At 33.9% G+C, this 20080-nt stretch overlaps 3 protein-coding genes and 3 non-coding genes across 6 annotated transcripts in view; 2 read left to right on the top strand and 4 right to left on the bottom strand.

Moving 5' to 3' along the window:
* Window positions 1-5: 5 nt before the first annotated feature.
* LOC144851763 (uncharacterized) lies at window positions 6-2406 on the top strand. Its single transcript, XM_078709368.1, has 4 exons — window positions 6-207; window positions 881-1156; window positions 1343-1545; window positions 2122-2406. Exons 1-4 carry the CDS (start codon window positions 176-178, stop codon window positions 2343-2345), a joined length of 735 nt encoding a protein of 244 aa, XP_078565494.1. The 5' UTR covers window positions 6-175; the 3' UTR covers window positions 2346-2406.
* Window positions 2407-3147: 741 nt separating this feature from the next.
* On the top strand, window positions 3148-8059 carry LOC144851758 (ribosome biogenesis protein NOP53-like). The gene is made up of 12 exons (XM_078709357.1): window positions 3148-3341; window positions 3633-3700; window positions 3858-3957; window positions 4080-4276; window positions 4562-4638; window positions 4820-4912; window positions 5272-5376; window positions 5684-5848; window positions 6659-6834; window positions 7181-7247; window positions 7379-7455; window positions 7645-8059. The coding sequence occupies exons 1-12, from the start codon at window positions 3208-3210 to the stop codon at window positions 7712-7714; spliced, it is 1329 nt and encodes a 442-aa protein (XP_078565483.1). The 5' UTR covers window positions 3148-3207; the 3' UTR covers window positions 7715-8059.
* Window positions 7711-20080, bottom strand: part of LOC144851754 (serine/threonine-protein kinase MRCK alpha-like) — a 34819-nt gene continuing 22449 nt past the window's right edge. The window contains exons 22-37 of the mRNA XM_078709353.1: window positions 19903-19976; window positions 19315-19395; window positions 18630-18786; window positions 17739-18015; window positions 17210-17291; window positions 16592-16808; window positions 15891-16031; window positions 14936-15259; window positions 14213-14320; window positions 13700-13780; window positions 13208-13305; window positions 12824-12917; window positions 12074-12155; window positions 11558-11657; window positions 10771-11059; window positions 7711-9245 (exon numbers count right to left, since the gene is read on the bottom strand). Of these exons, the coding sequence (XP_078565479.1) occupies window positions 9133-9245; window positions 10771-11059; window positions 11558-11657; window positions 12074-12155; window positions 12824-12917; window positions 13208-13305; window positions 13700-13780; window positions 14213-14320; window positions 14936-15259; window positions 15891-16031; window positions 16592-16808; window positions 17210-17291; window positions 17739-18015; window positions 18630-18786; window positions 19315-19395; window positions 19903-19976 (2318 nt within the window). The 3' untranslated portion in view covers window positions 7711-9132. The remainder of the gene's footprint in view (window positions 9246-10770; window positions 11060-11557; window positions 11658-12073; window positions 12156-12823; window positions 12918-13207; window positions 13306-13699; window positions 13781-14212; window positions 14321-14935; window positions 15260-15890; window positions 16032-16591; window positions 16809-17209; window positions 17292-17738; window positions 18016-18629; window positions 18787-19314; window positions 19396-19902; window positions 19977-20080) is intronic.
* On the bottom strand, window positions 16305-16373 carry LOC144853057 (small nucleolar RNA SNORD61). Its single transcript, XR_013614375.1, has one exon. It is a non-coding gene; the product is annotated as a small nucleolar RNA SNORD61 (small nucleolar RNA).
* On the bottom strand, window positions 17445-17513 carry LOC144853056 (small nucleolar RNA SNORD61). Its single transcript, XR_013614374.1, has one exon. It is a non-coding gene; the product is annotated as a small nucleolar RNA SNORD61 (small nucleolar RNA).
* On the bottom strand, window positions 18181-18249 carry LOC144853058 (small nucleolar RNA SNORD61). The gene has a single exon (XR_013614376.1). It is a non-coding gene; the product is annotated as a small nucleolar RNA SNORD61 (small nucleolar RNA).

The raw sequence follows: 20080 nt of genomic DNA, 5'->3' as shown, positions 1-20080 counted from the left end.
ACGCATGCGTTCGGTAATCGAACGCGCAAACGGTTAACGCGCGCTGAAAATTATATTAACGTTTTGACAAATTGAGTGTATGGCGTGCTTCTGACGACGACCGTACGAATTTACTTTCCGAAAATTGTTTGAAATTGATGCTCAACCGTAAAACAACGCATTTACAGAGATTGAGATGGAGACGTCTAGTATCTCTACTTTATTAACGTACGGTAAAGTTTGATAAAAATGTTTCAATAAAATAATATAAGTATCACTTGATGGACATGAGAATAAACGGGAAGAAGCAGGGGGAGAGAGGCAGCACGGTCTGTCTGTGTGAAGAAGGCCAATCTGCCGATTCGTCGTCTCCCGGGTTGTTGCTTCTCCGTGCGCGCGGCGAATGGTACATTGTGGTGCGTACACGTAGCCTACGTATGTTCCACATTGAAATATCACGTTCAATTGTCCAAAACTAAGCAACTTGCATATTTCTTTCTATCTCTCCATCCAATATCATTTTCTACCAGCATTAGGTTTCTTTTCTCCTCATCCATCCTGACTTTTCACTCACGGGTTTGAATGATTATACCGCCGGCCGGTAGTGTTGCTTCTAAACCTATCCAATGAGCGATAATAAAATCTACCAACTAGAATGTATAGGCCTACCCTATACTGTTTACTGTATAAATATTATATAATTAAATCCTACTTCTTGATAATGTGTAATGCTTCATTCAGCGTTTTAGTTTAAAGTAGCTTATTTTCGTCTTCATGATGACGGAATTTAAGCAGAAATTTAAATGTTTGCTATGAGCAATCATTGCTTCTGACTGATACTACCAACGTCTTGTAATTATATACTTTATAAGCACAGTTATACCAATCCATCGTATTTCAGTAGGCCTAGTTGTGAGGATACGACATCCAATACCAGCTACAAAATAATAACTGCAGATGAACCAATAACACCTCCCAAGAGGAAATCCCGTCGATTTGATCCGGGTTTGGACATTGGTCTTCTTCAACTGGTGTTCGATAATTGGCCCATTCAAAATGTCCAGAAATGGGAAGCGATTGCAATGAAGCTTGGACCTGTCACTCCTCGTGGATGCAAAGACAGATTTCGCAAACTTCTGTCTGCGTTCAAAGCCAATGACATTGGGTCATTAAGAGGGTACGTATAGAAAGTTACTTTTTGTTCACACGTACCAACATGATCATGACCAGGGAATAGTAAATTGTACTCTTCCCTGATCATGACCAACATCATTCACCATGTGCTATTCTATTAACACCGCAACAACCATTAACATTAATTATCACTCTTCCAAAATTATATTACCGTATATCACATATTTAGTGCAGGGACTTTCGAAGAGTATAAAGAAAGAGAAAGGCTATTAGTAGAGGTTGGAAGACTTGAGATTGACCAGGCAAGGGAAGGATTTGTATTGGCTGACAGAGTGGCGCCTGGGCCTAACCTTAAAGAGAAGTCAGTAGTAAAAGTGGTTTATGATACACTAATAGATGAACCTCAAAAAGACTCGAATTCAGACAAGCAAAGTAAGAATAATGTTATGGTTAAGTAAGAACCATTCCTTTGGGAACACGTACGTACCGTTGAGGGGGGTGGGGGCATCTATATTGAAGCTTGGTTCCTACTAGGACGCAACGTACGTAAGCCGCAACGCAAGCGAATTGACCAAAGCAACAGTTCGAATAAGCAATCGCTTTTAATTTGTCAATTCGCTTGCGTTGCGGTTTACGTCCTTGCGTTGCGTACTAGTAGGAACCTAGTGGGAACGAGCTTAAAGAGGGGCCGTTGTGCGACAGGAACAAGTGCACCAGCCAGCAAACCCTAATTCATGCTGACATTATATATCAAGGGGACACTGCGTTGTGTAGCCTCAAAGGTGACCAATCACAAGCGATGGCTTATTCGCTTGTGATTGCTAACTGTCTATAACTTCGCTTGTCATTGGGTAAAACGCTAGCGTTGCGTTTACGTCCTTGCGTTACGTTCTAGTGGGAACCAAGCTTTATGCAGGTTGAGTTTGACCAATATCTTTACGATATCATCATGTACGATTTGTTACATTTTATATACCGGTACATCATCATTACATTTTATTTTATTAGATAACAACACTGAACAGTGTGGACTTACTACAGCAGCAGAGAAAAGAAATAGTGTTCTTGTCGAGTATGTGGAATACTTAAAGATGAAGGCTGAGAGAGAATTTGCACTTAATATAGAAAAAACGGCCATTGAAAGAGAAAGATTCGAACTTGAAAGAAAAGAGAGAGAGGCGATGATCGCACATGATGCTAATATGATGAAACTCTTACTCCAAACGTTGTAATCATGAGGTCATGATGATGATGTTAGAATGTTAAACCTACTAGTTAAAGTAGCTATGTGTAGGCCTATATTACAATGTTACTTAGTTGAGCCGTTTGGAAATGCTATTGCTTGCCACCCTTTGACGCAACGCAAGGTCGTAAGCACTACGCTGAGAGACACAACGCAAGGAAGCGTAAGCGTAACGCAAGTTGACCAATGACAAGCGAGAGTTAGAATAATCCATCACTTGTTATTGGTGAAATTAGGTCCTTGCGTTGCACATCGCCATAGTGGGAACTAGTTTGCCGACGTTAACATGTTTTTTTTAAAATTTGCAATGTTACAGTAACCAATAAACTGTCTCTCGGTTGTTAAATGAATTTATTTACTTTCACGGTGCAGTCGAACTGGAACTAAACAGAAATGTATGTCTTAAAATGTATTAAATATATAAATACATGGAACTAATTAACTGAACAAGACACGCAATAACCTAATGAACCTCAAAGATGTATTTGTCCCACAAAAACATAAAAATGAAAATTAATCAGCCATTTTGCAGTTTTAAAAAAGTTATTCATTTCAGTAGGAAAAAAAACGAACACAAGTAATAAACGGTTCAATTCAACTATTTTTTACTTTGATATAGTTTTTTCAGGAAAGTAAATAATTGTTTTTTCGATCCAATTTGTGGTCAAAGTAAATAAATATTATGTGACATTAAAATTGCATATGCAAAAACATTTGGCGGTCCATACTAAACTATTGTATTTTAAAATACTCGCGCTTCATTGAGCACAGCGTGACCTTTAACTTATTAGAGCACAACGTGGTCGTTCTTTTTGACCAGCGACAATCGTGTTGATATTTTGTTGGTTAAAATGACTGAATCTAAAACCAAGATAGGACCAAGAAAACGAGTTGCAAAGAACAGAAAGAAAGCATGGCGAAAACATAGTAATATCAAAGATGTAGAAGAATTTCTTGAAGATCAAAGATTACAGCAAAGAACAGGGTATGTTCGTCAAATATGCTGGACGTTGCTAGCTAGGGCTAGGGCCTAGGCTTACTGCCAGCCGATAAACACAACTCGAGAGGGGAAGGGGTCGGTTCGCCCCGGAAAATTACAGTAGAATTAGACTGTACTAGCCTATAGTAGTTTTGGCTATATTGAAAAATAGTTAATAATAGTACTAGTAGGCCTAATAGTTAGTAAACAGTAGATAACAGGAACATGTATAACAACTATAAAATAATATAAACTAAACTTGATATGATTCATGAATGATCTTCCTTTTTTTTACAGTGGTTTGGTGTCAGAGAAGACTGATGATAAATTGTTTTTTGTAGAATCTAAGCCTATTGTTGACGAAGGTAATTTTCACAAGTACAGTAGATCAAGCACCATCCATGCATCACAACATTATTAGCTAGTTTAATAAAATGGATAGTATTTCTTTTTCAATTGGGATTTGTTCCATACAATTAGATTACATTTAAACAAATACGAATAATCATTATAATTTTATAGAACCTCTAAGAGGTAAAAGAAAGAGGAAGGCACAAATTGAGAAGCCGCTGAAATGTCATCGAAACCTCAGGTCGAATCCATCAATATCACCAGTACACAGGTCAGTTAAAATTTATTGCAAACTAGTTTACTGTACAAAGTCTTTAACTAATTTAAATAATAATATAATAATAATATACAATTAATAAAATGTTTATTTTTATATTTTTTATGAATATTCAGTCCAACATACAAGAAACCTTTCAGGAAGAATAAAAGAACATTGGAGAAAGAAGAAGCAGAGAGAAAAGGAATAATTGGTCCTGTAAAGAAACAAAGACTGCAAAGTGCTGCTCAACAAAAAAAGAAGTATCAACAAAACAGACAAGAAGCGGTCAAAGCAAGAGAGAGTGGGAGGCAGCAGTATGATTTGTGGTCAGGTAAGTCTATACACACATTGCTTGTACCCTTGGGCAATACACTTTACTTACGTTTGCCTCTCTCTACCCAGGTGTACAATGGGGTACCTGGTAAGGTCAAGAGGCAACTTTGCGCTGATTATTAGCTGCATCTATGGGAGTATGTTTCCCGTGTTTGATCCAAAAGTGACCAGGGTAGTCACATGTACAGTGCTTAGAGGTTTCACAACATTAGGCACTTTATAAATCAAGGATATTATTATTTATAACTATTTTGTTAAAGGTAACTGATTCTCTTCCATACAGGTGGGGAAATCGATAATGTGCAATCTCCTGATGATGGTGGACACTTTGTAACTATTACAAGGAAAAGACGTGTAAAGGTTAATATGTTTGTACATTGTAGTATACATATTGTTGCTTATCAATATTTTATTGGCCTAATTTTGATGTTCAAGTGAAAGCTGAGTCACAGTTGCAGTGTATATTAGATTTTATTAGAAATGAAATAAACTAAATTAATTGAATTATTAAGGATATAATGAAGTGATCAATTTTGTTTAGTGTCGACGTCAACACCTTTCTAAAACACCAGTAACAGAGTCTGAGATGGTTCCAGCAGGAGGATCATATAACCCTGCTTTTGAGGATCATCAGGTGGGTTTCAAATCTCCTTTCCTATGTAGAGTATTCTAAGCAAACTAGGATGCTGAGCTCCAGAGATCAAATGGTTTATCTGTGGCTGCGACACTATCAGTTCCACGCCCATTAACAGACGCTGTGCGCCGTAGAGAATGTATGACAGACAGACAGACATAAGATCAAAGGACTGTTACAAGTTCCTATCTTGGCAAGGCGAGCTCAGTGTCCTGTCATTAGATTGCTTTGTCAGTCAGTCAGTTTGCATAAAAACCATTAAGATGTCTCAGATTGCCATATTTGACTTATTTATAAAATGTTAATCTGCTATCAATATAATTAATTTATAAATTAATGTTTTAAATTTTATTTTTAAGAATTTGTTGCAAGATGCTCTTGTGGAAGCTGTAGCTTGTGAGAAGAAAGAAGAAAAACTTAAAAGATGGCATGCATTCTCAACTGTAGATGCTAATGAACAACAGGTACTAATAAGTGGAGGCTATGAGCGCTATCTGGCTAAACCCAGGGACCCTGGAGCTTACAGGGGGCCCTGAGCAGAGCCCAGAGGAGGCAACAGACTTTAAAATATGTTGAAAAAAGCTAAAGACATCTAAGGCCTCCAGCGTTGCAGGGTCACTTAGGGTTCCTGAACTAGGGGCCTCAGTACTGTAGCCACTGGTACTACAGTCATTTGATTTTCTACTGTTGGTGAAGGCAACTTTTTATATGAATATGAAGTATGAATATATTATTATTAATATAAGTGTATTTTAATCCTTTTCGTTTAAGACAAATTGGTTGAATGAAATGGCTGAAGGGCTATTCAATGCTGATGGTGAAAAACAAAATATTTCTACCAAAGATGGGAATGCAGAAGATGCAGATAATGTTGGCAAAACAAGCAAGAAGAAAACTCGTCTTCAGCGGCAAAAAGAAGCCAAATTGAAACAAATGGTATTTAAAAATATTAAATATTTTGTTAAAGTTACAGTATAACTAGTATATACAATTGTGAGAAGAAATGTTATATTAATTATTGAAAGACATATATATCCAGGGTAGGCCTATACTAAATCTAAATCAAGGTATTTAAAAATAATATTTAAAGGAAGTTACAGTATAACTATTAATAAATATATTATTATATATTATTATGAAACAGACTTGATAGCCTAGGCTACGCTAGGCCTAACCAGCTAAGCATATTTTATTGGGCCTAGCTAGGCCTACTAAGCTAGGCTTACAGTACTCTAGACTAAGAGACTTACCTTCTTTGCTTGGTCCAGCCTACTGAATTTAGGCCTAGGTGGCCTAGGCCTAGTAATGGTTTTATCTTCTTGATTTGTATTACTGGATTGTTATTTGGATTACTTTATACTCCATAAATGTTTGAAGTTTAGATACTAACAACTAAGCAGCAAATATTAATTTCCAGGCAATTCTTTGGTAATAGTCCATCCAATTTTCAGCCACTGTCACACCTAACTTCTGGCAGACTATACTCAACTGAAAGTGACTTTCAACCAATCAGAGAGCTTTAATATTTGAAACAAAACAATGCATACATGTAGACAGTACTTCCTGTTTTTGAAAGAAGATATCAACATATTTTATTTTTTTTTTAGCTTGCTTTCTTTTATTTAATATTTTTTTATTTGTACATTGTGATTGCTGAATATTTCAGTGGCACAGTATTTTGGAATCAATTAATATGAATGAATTAAAATCCAAAATATATTACTATAATATTATTGTGATTAACAGGAAGATAAAATACAAAAAGGAAAGGATGAAAATATTAAGATGCATCAAGTTTATCGATTGAAAGCCATAAAAAATGAAATAAAACAGAGAGAAGATGTAATGAATCAGAAAAAATCCAAGAGATTGGCAATCAAGAAACAACAAGCAAATCAAACGAAACAAATCGGGCCACATAAGTATCCTTTACTGTTTAAATTAGCCACTCACTAACCACATGTATAATACGGCTTCTCGTCAGATCACCGAAGTTAAGCAACGTTGGGCCGGGTTAGAGCTTGGATGGGAATATTGGGTGCTGTATATGGAGCTGGGGTCCCATTAGGCATTTGAAATCAGCACTGCTGAATCTTATGGCAGCCCCTGCATCTATGCCTCATACGTATTGGCCCATGCCTCTTCTGTGGTCAAGGTGGGCACTGGACGAGAAGCCCTTGATCAATGATGGGACCAATCAAGGTGCTTTAAACTTCCATCAATGGAATAACCCAAGTTTTATAATATAGATTCCTTAATTTTGTTCAGATATGAGCCTGCTCCAATAACTTTTAAATTGAGTGAAGAACTGGTTTCCAGCTTAAGGGAATTTAAGGTTTGTTAAACATTAATCATTTTTTAAAACATTTTTAAATGGAATGTAAGAAGGCAGTACACTCAGCCCTTATAATGTATTGCACTAATACTATTTTAAAAATTATAATTCAATCTAAATATTTTTTACAGCCAGAGCAAGATGGGCTGAAGGAACGATACAAGGAATATGAAAGACGAAACATGATAGAACCAAGAATATGGAGAAGGTACTACTTTACTTGGCTCACAGCATACATACAGTGTTCCTCTTGGGAATAATGCTCTGTCTACACTATCAAACTTTATGTGACAAAAAATGTGATGTGCCCATATATGGACACATCACACTTTTTTTGTGAGGGTGGGACAGTTTTCATTTCAGCCTATGAAAATTGATTCATTTTTCTTTCTTTCAGAGGAACAAAACCAAATTTGAAAACCGTACAAAAACGAAGTCACAGAGTAGACGCAGAGGATAACAATTAGTTTTTAGTCTGTTTTTACAGTTTTATTCACATGAAGTGTATTAAATAGCAAAAAGCTAACCATCAATCCAGATTCTAAGGGTGCAGTTATTAGGCAACTTTCGATTTACAATGACCAAATTATGTTATGTTCATTCACTGTGCACATGTGGGATATTGGGACTCGTTTCCTCGCCTCAAAACAGTTTTTGATCCAGCTGATGACACAACGAGAGGTCATCCCAAATCGAAAACTCCCTATTATTATTATAGCCGATTTAATTATAACTTAATTACTGCTTAAATCAACTGAATACCGTTATTTTGAGTCATAAAAATAAAATAATGCATTTCATGTGTTTTATAATGTCTTGTCAGTTGGAAGACCATGTCTCACGCACATGTAATAAAACTATACAACTAAGACAGAAAACAATCCGTAGCTCCTATAAATAAAAATATCAAGGTATGTTAACCCCTTGACCCTGCTGCTAGCATTCAGATATCATGCATGCATTGTTTACATTGTCCATTTTTAAATACAGCCACCAACAGGATAAAAAAAAATTCACCATACGCAGCACCGAGTTGATATATAATACACCAAGCACTCTTTGTAGAAGTCTAATGTCCATTTTAAATAAATCAACTAAAATTAAAAGCAAACCAAATAGCTATATTTGCCCTGCAATATACCATTAAATTAACCATGATTTTTAATGTTAGTTCCTAGAGTACATATCATTTTCAAATGTAAGGATATAAAAAGAAAAGCAAGCATTCTACTTAAATGTCTTAAATAAATTCATTGTATACTATATATAAGAGTATTGGGTGAAAACTAATTCTCCCTTCTTGTCCAATTAAATCACACACAGCCACACACTCCATGCTTTTTTTTGTCTGTACTAAATCTCCCCTGGAAACAATAGATATCCACCGTCACTTATGGCACTAAATATATCAACCAACGATGTTGTATCTATTAAGTACACACACACACGCACACAAATATTACCATTGGTGTTAATTTATCTAGTAATTTATTCATAATAATTACTTTATATTCAATTTTTTTTGACATGATTTCTGTATGTCATTACTTAATCAGCAGTTTTACCAAACGTTAAAATTCATGTACAAGCAACTTTAAAGATGAAAAAATGTTATTAACAAAGATGAAACAGCAATTGTTTTTCGCCCTCCAATTAAAGACGGAATCTTTACACGTAATATAAATTATCTAAGCTGCCACACCGCACCCAAAAGAGGTCTTTAACCGGAGGAAGATTTCGTACTTAAAATAGCAGATTAGAGAAAAGCGCAAGTTGATGTTCATATACATTTTAGCAACAGCAGTAGTTGGTGAAACGATTAAAAGCAAAAGGTCCGCACAAGGTCCAATATGGCAGAAATGGTTTATGAAGAATAGATGATGAATTAGTTTGACGTTTTGTCTTCGCTATCCCAGCCCGAACCTGCCGAGCCTTGGTCAGCTTCCGCAAAACTTGTCCTCTGCGGAGTTGGCGGTGAGCTGGAGCTGTTATTTGAACCTAATGGAAGAATGAGTGAAATGAAATAACATGGCAAAGCAACGATCTACAAAAAGCATTCAAGCGTAACAGATAGAAAATGATTAAATCTATGTTATTGATAAAATATGAGAGGCAAATGTTGTGAAATGATAATGTATGTGGACAATAGGGCGCAACAAATATGTGCACATGTTCACAACACAATTAGCTTTGTGATAGCTTCTGCATTAATGTCAAATTCATACATTGCAACAGCATGTTATACAAAGATGTTCATTATACTATAATGCTTGGTACGTTTTTATGCTCTGATGCAATTTTACCAGTCCCTCTTCATTACACAGGATGCAGAATTTTTTAAAGCCAAAATCTGCTATAACAGCATAAAATATGTGGAAAAATGTCTACTACTATGAAAATTAGGAAGAGCATGTTTCATTTTTTAAGAAAAAATATTTACCAGTCCCTATTAATTACACAGGACACAGAATTGTTAAAAGCCAAAATCTGCTCTAACAGCATAAAATATGTGGTAAAATGTCTACTAAGATGAAAATTAGGAAGAGCATGTTTCATTTTTTATGCTCCGATGCAATTTACCAGTCCCTATTCATTACACAGGACACAGAATTTTTAAAAGCCAAAATCTGCTCTAACAGCATAAAATATGTGGTAAAATGTCTACTAATGGGAAAATTAGGAAGAGCATGTTTCATTTTTTAAGAGAAGATATAAAGAAAATTTCATATAATACAGCAAACTAAAAGATTTTAAAAGTAATAAAAGGTTATTTTCATGATGGTTAGTTGAAAAGTTTTAATTATTGAGACAATGATATATTTCTGTATTGCACACTAACTCATTACTGTATTATACATTTGTACATAAAATAATATTAACAATAAGATGATTTGAATATATATATTTATCCATATCAACTTCCACTAATGATAATTCAAACAATTAATAATTGAAAACTTATAAATTTGAAACTCGATGGTAAAATATTATTAAGAGATCAGGCATATGAAAATATAGTTTTTACAATTTGTTATTTTGATTGAATATAATAAATTTGAAAAATGTGTTACAAACCACTCAACATGGCCAAGAAACAAGGTTAGACCTTGGAAACCTTTATGGGAGAATGGGTTTATTATTATTTATTTATTTCATACATTCATCAAAATACTGGGTGTAAAATACTGTTTTGTTTCTTTTCAACAAATACAATTCTTTAAACAATTAAATAGTACAATTATGAACTTCTCTTAAGCCCTGTCTACACTACAAAATGTTATGTGGCCTATGTATGGACATGATGATGATGTCATATCACTACCATAATATTTGGGCACATCACACTTTTTTTCAAACTAGTTTGATAGTGTAGACAGAGCTTTACTTCGATAATGAAAAGACAAAGTCAAACATAATTGAAAAATATATATAATATATGTTTTTGAGGGAATTCTTAAGAATCAGAAATTAGAGAAATTTGAGGTTCCACCAGAAGACGCACCACTACTCGTATCATCCTTACCTAATGACAACCTGTGACTTGACGTAAATGTAAAGTCTTCTCCGAATAAACTCATGTCGGATCGCGGCAGAAAGCCCTCAGGCGAGTGCATTTCCGTCTTGGGACTGGGAGGGCGTTCATTACCATTCACGTTGTTCGTGTCTACTTTACTCCCTCCCAACTGAATAGTCGTGTGAGGTCTTTGCCGTCCGACAGGTTTATTAGCGGGTACCGGTGGTGGACCAGACGGTTGGAACATGCTTTTTACTCGTTCCATTCCGTGTGGTACCTCCTCTTGTTGCTTGTTTATCTAAGGTTTATAGTAAAAGTAAATTATTACAGGTCAAAATTATATATAAAATAATTATTCTGAAGAAGTTGTTTGTGTAAGGAACGAGGAAATGGTCAAGAAGGTATTTACCATCTAATTTCATTTCATTTTTAACATTGCTTTAATAATGAAAAGAATCCTACATTCTGGTCTTATACAAATAATCAATGTGTGCGAGTACAATGGATAGAAAGAGGAGTTGAAAGATGGAATGGTCTATTTAACGAGATGGAGCTGAGTTAAATAGACCATTGTCATTCTTGATACATACATACATAGAATTCAAGTTATATTGTTGTATTTTATTTAGATTTACAGAGAACCCCGAATATCAGTTCTTTTTTATTGAAAACTGCGTTGGTTATCAACTCTGAAGTTGGTTAATAAACCAATATAATATTTCAATTCAATTTCCAAGTATATAAAATTTGATTGGTTAATTATTTGTTTTGAAAAGTAAAAAAAGCAGGAACTAACCGGTAAATCCTTGAGGATCTGTATTCCATCTCCTGGACCCATGTGTGCCAAGTGGTTGAAGTTTGATGGAGCGGATATCATTGACTTCTTATTAATCGTCCTGAAATACAACACAATATAAAATAACTATCAATTTTTTTTTAATTTCCTACCTCGATCATAAACTCTAATCAAGGAAGATATAAAATGTAATATGCACAGTCCTTCACTATTGGTAATAAATGTTTATTTTAGCAACAACCTACCTTGACATAAAACTACAATCAAAGAAAATATGAATCAATGTTATTCCGTATGACCATTTACACACAACAGTCGATTTCTGCTCAGAATAGTACAGATTTTACGTAGGACAAGCTACGCGGTTTTCTGCTTATCGTTAACGATTATCTGTGGAAATTAGCTGTCAGTGATGCTCAGTCCAACTATACAGTTCGTTGACCTGTATGATTTATGTTACTGCAATAAACCTTGCATTTTATCTTTTTTCTAGTAACCTCCATGCTTTATACGTACCTTTTTATCTCCTCTTTGCTCTTGAATGACAATTTTTTACGATCTCTTGATGGTTTCTCTGGTAATTCAAGACCTTTATCATCTATAAAACAAATATAAAAAGACAGTTAATATTAATACATCTTTCACCCACAGTAACAATAAAGATTTAGTAAGGTTTCTATCATAGATATTGTCATTCATCCAGGTAGTATTAAATATGAATATAACATTTCTCAATCAATAGCAAGTGAGTGCTCGAGCGGTTACGACAGAATACATAGTAATTACATAGCCATAACATGGGCAAGGGTTCAAGGCTCACTCGCTCTATGGTTCTGGTCCTAGAACGAGTCTTCTCGGACAAGGACTATAAACCGTAGATCCAGTGTACACCTCTGGTTCATGTGCACTTTAAAGAAACTAGTACATCTTTTGAGACGAGTAGGGTATTACACCTGTGTACTAGTTCACACACAGCCACTGTCACAAACTCATCATAGTACAGTACTATACACTGGGCCCTCTGGGAGAACCGACTTTGACTGAAGAGGCCGCGAAATATAAAGAATAAATAAACCATCGAAATATTTTAGCAAAATGTTTTTCTTTTAATTTGGCATAAAAATAGATATCAATCAATCAATATTTAATCAAAAAAGTGTTTTTTTTTAAATTTAGTTTCTTGCTTGATATGTATTTGAATTCATTAACATTATTGAAATACTTCTAGGGAATTAATCAAAGAATTATAAATAGTAGTATTCTCACCAGAGTTCTTGTTTTTGAGGTATACAAGACGTGGTTGGTGCAAGTCTGTTACAAAACTCAGATTTAACCTTCCATCATGACTAAGCGCTCGTGTCTAAAACAAAAAGAGCACATTTTAATTAAATTAATTAATCAAACTTTAAATAAATACCAGTTTATCATCAATGATTGAAGAAATGGTTTAACCTAGATACCATAATAACACATGTCCATTATATAACCAGTGTGAAATGTTCTTATTGAAAAATGTTAGAATTATGCCCACTTTATAACCAGTGTGAAATTTTCTAATAATTTTAGAAGAAATGTATTTTAAATATCAAAACCAGCTGCAGTATAGAGCATATAGTATTAATTTAATGAGGGCCACAAATAAATTCTTACCCCTTTGATTGGTATCGTCTGCACCCATTGCATTTCTTCAATGTCAAATACATCTACGGACGTCTCACTATACACAATCAAAAATGGTTTTGCATAACCTAATATCATAATAAAAAAAATTATATTTATAAGTGGTATAATGTATACAGACTCACAACACTAAGATGATAAGAAAAGGAAAAAAATGTAACTGCATTGAAGTAGGTAGAGGGCGCAATTAAACTTTATTTAACCACCAGATCAACGCATGGTTGTTCATCCCTGGGGTGGTGCACATAAATAATAAATTTCAACAATGTTTTAACCTATTCATTCATATTCACATTTATTTTGGCAAAGAAGATACATAATATATAATTGTTAAAATATAAATTGGGAAGGGTCACTGCTTTTTTCCCTTTTGCATACAATTGAAAAAGAAAATCAAAAACACAATAAGACCAATATGTACAGCATAACGAAATCATTTCATAATGAAATGAATCAACTTACAGACTGCAGTTGGAGGTGATGGCCACATCAGTTCTGTCTGTCTTGATCTCTTACCATTGTAATCAACATATACACCAACAGCTACAAAAAAACAGATACATTAGGTAATGTTATCATAAAAATGAACTGAAAACCGCTAAAAGTTTAGCCACAATACAAGATTTTGAATTTACTGTATAAAGCTATCTTAACCTCAGTCTAAATTATCAAACTAGTTTGACAAAAAGTGTGATGTGCCCAAATATGGTAGTAATATGACATCATCATGTCCATATATGGACACATCACATTTTATTTTGTCGCATAAAGTTTAATAGTGTAAACAGAGTTTTACAGATATTAACAAACAATAATGAAATGTTAGCCACAATACAAGAAAGGTTTTCTCATCTGAAATAATTTTAATTAAACACAAAATAGATACTGAATTTGAATTGGATATTAATTTATTTTACTGTATAATGCTATATTAACGTTGAGATATCAAAACTATAATGAAATGTTAAAACATACTCATAAAACAAAGCAAATACTCTTTTGAGTTGAGTTCAACAACTGCTAATGAGTCCATAGGTGATGATGTAATGAAGGTCAACGAAGGGTCATCTGGGTTCACCAATGCTGAAATTAAAACAAAACTAATTACTATTATAAGATACTAATTTATTTGATTGTACTGTTTCATAATATGTTTTTTTTAAACTTTGTTATTTTTATACTAGTTCAAGGAAAGAAATATTTATCCTTAGTAGTTCAATTCAATTCAATTTATTCCGGATTTTACATGAACAATTCAAACAAAGAACATGCTAGACCAGGGGGACTCCAACTCAATCACTTTTGATTGGATGTCCCAGCCAGCAGTAACACACATTACATAATTTCAAAAAATTAAAATAGATTGGTGAAAAAAATAAATTGATAATTTCTTTGTAATTTCTTGATTATTTACGTATTTGGATTCATCTTAAATAATTTATATAATCTATTCTTCCTATTTTTCAAGTTTTAAACTTAAATAAAATTATACATACTAGTTAAGAAAAAAATCTTCATTATTATATGAAGTCTGTTGTTTTTTTTTAGTTCGTAATTTTGTTATATTATTTATATTTTTTGTTTTGAGGAGCCTATTCACTACAGGCTATGCTTTCATTTAGGCTCCTCCACTTTATATAAGTTATTAGTAAAGTGAAAAAAAAAACGAAATGAATGAATGAATGAAATGAAACTTACATTGCATATGCGTTCCTTCATTCTGTATTGTATACAGACCAAACCCGGACGTGTGGCCAACACAAAGCCTGCCACCGAACACTTCCATACATTGAACTGGCTGCTGTAATGCAATGTCCTTAATCTTTCTATGTCGTACTCGCGTACGATTCAATTCATAGACTAAAACATGACGACGTGTCGCGATACACAAGCAATTCGTGGATCCTTGACGTATCCGGCCAGTAGTGAACATACTACAGCCTCTCGGTTCTTCTACTTTTATACTATTCACGTCCTGGTCAAGGGCTGCTATTGGAAACAGACGAAGATGTCTTCCTTTTCCTGTAATTAATAAAATAAACATATTAAAAATTATGGTAAAACAAACTTTATGAGACAAAAAAAATGTGATGTGTCCATATATGGACATAATGATGCCATATCACTACCATATTTGGCCACATCACACTTTTTTGTCAAACTAGTTCGATAGTGTAGGCATAATTATGGTACAAAAATGATTAAAATTAAAATTAAAATTTTGGACATAACATCAAAGTTCATTTATCATACATTTTTTCTGTATTTTACTTTTCCACCTACCAGATCTATTTTTGCTACTTTTCTGTCCTGTATTGTGTTAGGAAGTTCATTGTTATTAATTTTTTTTTATAATTTTTATTTATTTGTTGACCATGCACCTTTGAATCAGCAGCAATCACGATATGCGGTGCGGTCCAATAAACAAAACATATTGAAAATAAAAAGACATGAATAACTATAATTAGACTACAAAAGCTAAAAAATATTTACAAGCAAAAATACAATACTATAAATTGATCATTGGGATCATTTGATTCCTTCCAATTTGTCATTGCTGTTCCTCAAATTAACGAAAAATCTGAGGCCAACTTACAGGACCTGCCCCTAAAATCCCCAAATTCCAGGCACTTTTAAATTGGTTTTAATGTACCTGATATCACAATGACTAACTGGTCCTCCTTCAAGACTTTGACTTGATAAACCCTTTTACTGTCTGCCCTCACTATGTAACCAGTTGAGATTTCTACTGTGTATAACCCATCATCTGTCCCCATTACAAATTTATTTCCATCTGCAAGAATAATTTGATTTAAAAAGAAAAATTATTTTGCTATAAAAAGAAAAAATAAAGAGAAACCCATTTTCCCTCCTTGTATTATCAGGTAAATTTTTTTCCCCCAATCCAAAGTGAATAACTAATATCTTGACATTAAAATGACCTAAGATAAAGAATGTAAAAATTGTAAACAATGACATTTATAGATAATTGTACACGGTATTGGGTATTCCTTTCCTAATCTTTTTAAAAGTTTTTTTTTCAGTGCTTTACGTAAATATAATTTTACTGCTCAGAACTTCTTAGAGGACAAAATGAATTTCGTCATTAGTTCAGAAACAAAGAGGTCATCCTTGCAGTAACATAGATAAAACAAATGTTTTCCCTTCTTGTTTTATCAGGTAAATTTTTTTCTCCCAATCCAAAGTGAATAACTAATATTTTGACATTAATATGACCTATTCCAACAAAAACAATTATTCAATAATTTTTTTGCAGGGGGGCCAATATATCTTTCATACAATTTTACTTCATGTTTCATTTTCATACATAGCGCACAATAGCGCTTTACTCACCTACAATATCCGCACACTGCGTTATCTTTACAAGTGGTAACGAACTATCGTAGATTTCCTTGGCATGAAACACGGACGTATCTGGCAGTTTATTCTTGCGTAAAATGCGAACTAATTCATTTAAGGCATGTACCCATTTGTGTTTATCTGCCTCCGTGTCCGCCTGCAGTAGAAGCTGGGCTTGCAGCCTGGGTGGATTTAGTTGCGAGGCAGACACCTGTAAAATATATACATTTATATCATGTTATATCTTTTATTTTATTTTATGTCTTTAGGCACATGTGGCCAAGGATTACCAATAGTAAGTTAATCACTGTGAATCACTGTAATTTGTGAACCAGTTTACCGGGGTAACCCCCTACTCGTCTCAAATAATGAACTGGGTTCTTTAAAGTGCACATGGACACTGTACACTGGACCTACGGGCTCTAGTTCTTATTCGAGAAGACTTGTTCCACCACCAGAACTAGGAGTGAGTCAGCCTCGAACTCATGCTGATATTGTTGGCTCTTTAGGTATGTAAACAGTGTCCCTGCCTTAACTCCTCAGCCATTTCGACTCGCATATAATTTATTCAAGTTCATATTTAACAAGCAAATAAATATTGTTGTTACTTACTTTGAAGATACATGGCACATCTTTTCTATTGGCATGGATTACATCAGCTGGTAGAACTGAACTAACAGAAAAATCCTCATCCCTAGAAAAATACATTGTACATAATAACATTGTGATAATAGAAAATTATACTACGAAGTAGTTTTGAGTCATAGAACTAAACAAGCTTGGCCCAACATTAACCTAATTGTACTAAAAGCAAATTCCAAAAACAAAAACAATTTGATGTGTTTTACTGCTCAGAACTTCTTAGAGGACAAAATGAATTTCATCACTACCTCAGAAACAAAAAAATCATCCCTGCAGTATGATGAGAAAAACTTTGAAACTTAAAATGTAGTCAACTCTTCAAAATAGAACAATTGTGGGCTGACTAAAGGGAACACCTTTGGGCTGACCTAAACATTCTGGATTTCAGAATTCATTTTAAATAGAGCTTTTTAACCATAAGAAATTATGGAGTTTCAAGTATATAGAAAGTTAACTGTACTCAAATTAACTAAACAATTATTCTAATGTTATAAAATACCTCATATCAATGACGTGCGTGATCTTGTTAGTGGATGCACCGCCACGACCCTCAGCCATGTCAAATAAAAACAGCTTGAAGTCACACACAACAGCATGTTGTCTCATCCAACCTTTGCGAACACCACCAGGTTTTGGTATACTAACGTACCCTTCGTAAGCTGTACCGATACCACGGTTCGGATCAATACCGAGCGGCCGCTTGCTTTGGTCTGGTGGCATTGGGCAAACACCACGTGTCTTCTCGGCACATGATGAATGGCAAACAAACTTACAAACTAAAAAAAAATAAAGAAAACTTACTACACATTTCAAAGATAAATATTGTTTACAAAAAAGGTAAAGAATGTAAAAATTGTTAACAATGACATTTGTAGATAATTGTACATTATTCCTTTCTTTTTTAAAGTTTTCTTTTCAGTGCTTTCAAAAATATAATTTTACTGCTCAGAACTTCTTAGAGGACAAAATGAATTTCGTCATTAGTTCAGAAACGAAGAGGTCATCCTTGCAGTAACATAGATAAAACATTGGTTTTAAACAAATGTGGTTAGTATGTCTGTCTGTCTGCAGCATTCTTAACTTGTCTTTCACAGGTCTTGACCAGTAGAAGCCGTACATACACTGACTCCAAGATCATTAAATCGAGTGATTAAAGCCTTGTCTACACTATCCAACTTTATGTGACAAAAAAATGTGATGTGTCCATATATGGACATGTCATATCATATTTGATCATATTACTACCATATTTGGGCACATCATACTTTTTTTTTCAAACTAGTTTGATAGTGTAGACAGAGCTTTAAGGATTTAGAATTTACTTAATCATATGGGCTAGTAAAAACCTAAAGGTAACTTGCCCAATGGACAACTAAGAATAAATACCCACCATTGCATGCTAATCCCTGCCTATCCTGTCCCAACATAAGCGAGGTACAATGCATACACTTAGTAGGACTATGAAATGATTTCACTTCAAACGTATGTGCTTTGGGTTCCAGACGCCCAGCATTTTGCTTTCCTTGAGGAGATGGTATATTTGTTTTCTGCATATTGAAACAAAAAAATTGATTAGTTGTTAGTGTATCAGAATGTTAGAAAAAAAAATTATTAATTTGTTTTAAATTATGAAATTAAAATACTATCAATGTAGGGCTATGCTTAGGCTTTTCTCACATACTGATTGGATATATTGATATTGGTGTATCAGAATGTAAGAAAAAAACTTATTTTGTTTTTAAATTATGAAATTAAAATACTATTAATGTAGGGTTATGTTGTATTAGGCTTTTCCCACATACAGATTGGACATAATGACAGGTGTATTAACCCTCTAATAATAATATACTTTACTATACTGGTATAATTTTCAATCAAATAATATCACCCAAATATATTTTGGTACTCGGGCATAAACCAAGAGGTGGTGGAGAGTCTGTACCATAAAATAAATGCACTAGTAAATTCATAAAGAAAATTCAATGGTACGTAAGCACACAATGTTGATCGCCGATTAAGTCCACCAAATGAATGGCCAGTGGACACTGGCGGCTACACAATTTGTGAGAACTCACTGAAACGTTCGCTTCGCTATCCACCTCCACAACATTTTCAGATGTCTCCATGATTGGTTCGAAATCTACATCATCTAATATCTATTAATACAAATTGGGAAAGTCATGCAAAAAGAGTAATATAGAGTTTATTTTGGCTTAGTACCATAACAATTCATTCAAATTATATGGTACCCTAACCAATGCACTACATACTTAATACGTATGAATATAATGGCGGCATAGTAGCACTATTTGGAATATATACATATATTTAATTCATTCTTAATTTAATGCTAAATAGATAGTTGTATAACATATATACAACAACTATTGGAAGAGTTTGTCTAAATATTTGATGGATACTATATCAACATTCCATAGCGTGCAATCTCCTCACAATATATAATAGTGTCTTAAAAACACAAACTACATAAGAAAATTGCATGCAGTAAATTTATCTACTTTTCAGACAACTCAATATTTCTGCCATTTTTTAGGCAACAAATTTGGTTTTTTTTGTTTTGTTTTATTTCCATAAATAAAATTTGGTCATTACCATCATCATAGACAAATTAGCTTTTATTAATGTAGTAAGCTTCAATTTACCTTATTGTCTATTTTGGCTTCACTGAAAAACGAAGAGCCTCGCAAGAAATCAAAGAATTGATTGCCCTCAGAGTCTAAGTTTGAAGAAGAGGAGAAAAGAAACACATCAAGCAAACATTAAAATGCATGCATATCTAAAGTCTACTAGCACGATGAAAATTCTCATACTACAATCTAT

This window comes from Antedon bifida, chromosome 9, assembly GCF_963402885.1.
Source record: "Antedon bifida chromosome 9, ecAntBifi1.1, whole genome shotgun sequence".
NCBI classification, from domain to species: domain Eukaryota; kingdom Metazoa; phylum Echinodermata; class Crinoidea; order Comatulida; family Antedonidae; genus Antedon; species Antedon bifida.
This window is presented reverse-complemented; position numbering and strand designations above follow the sequence as displayed.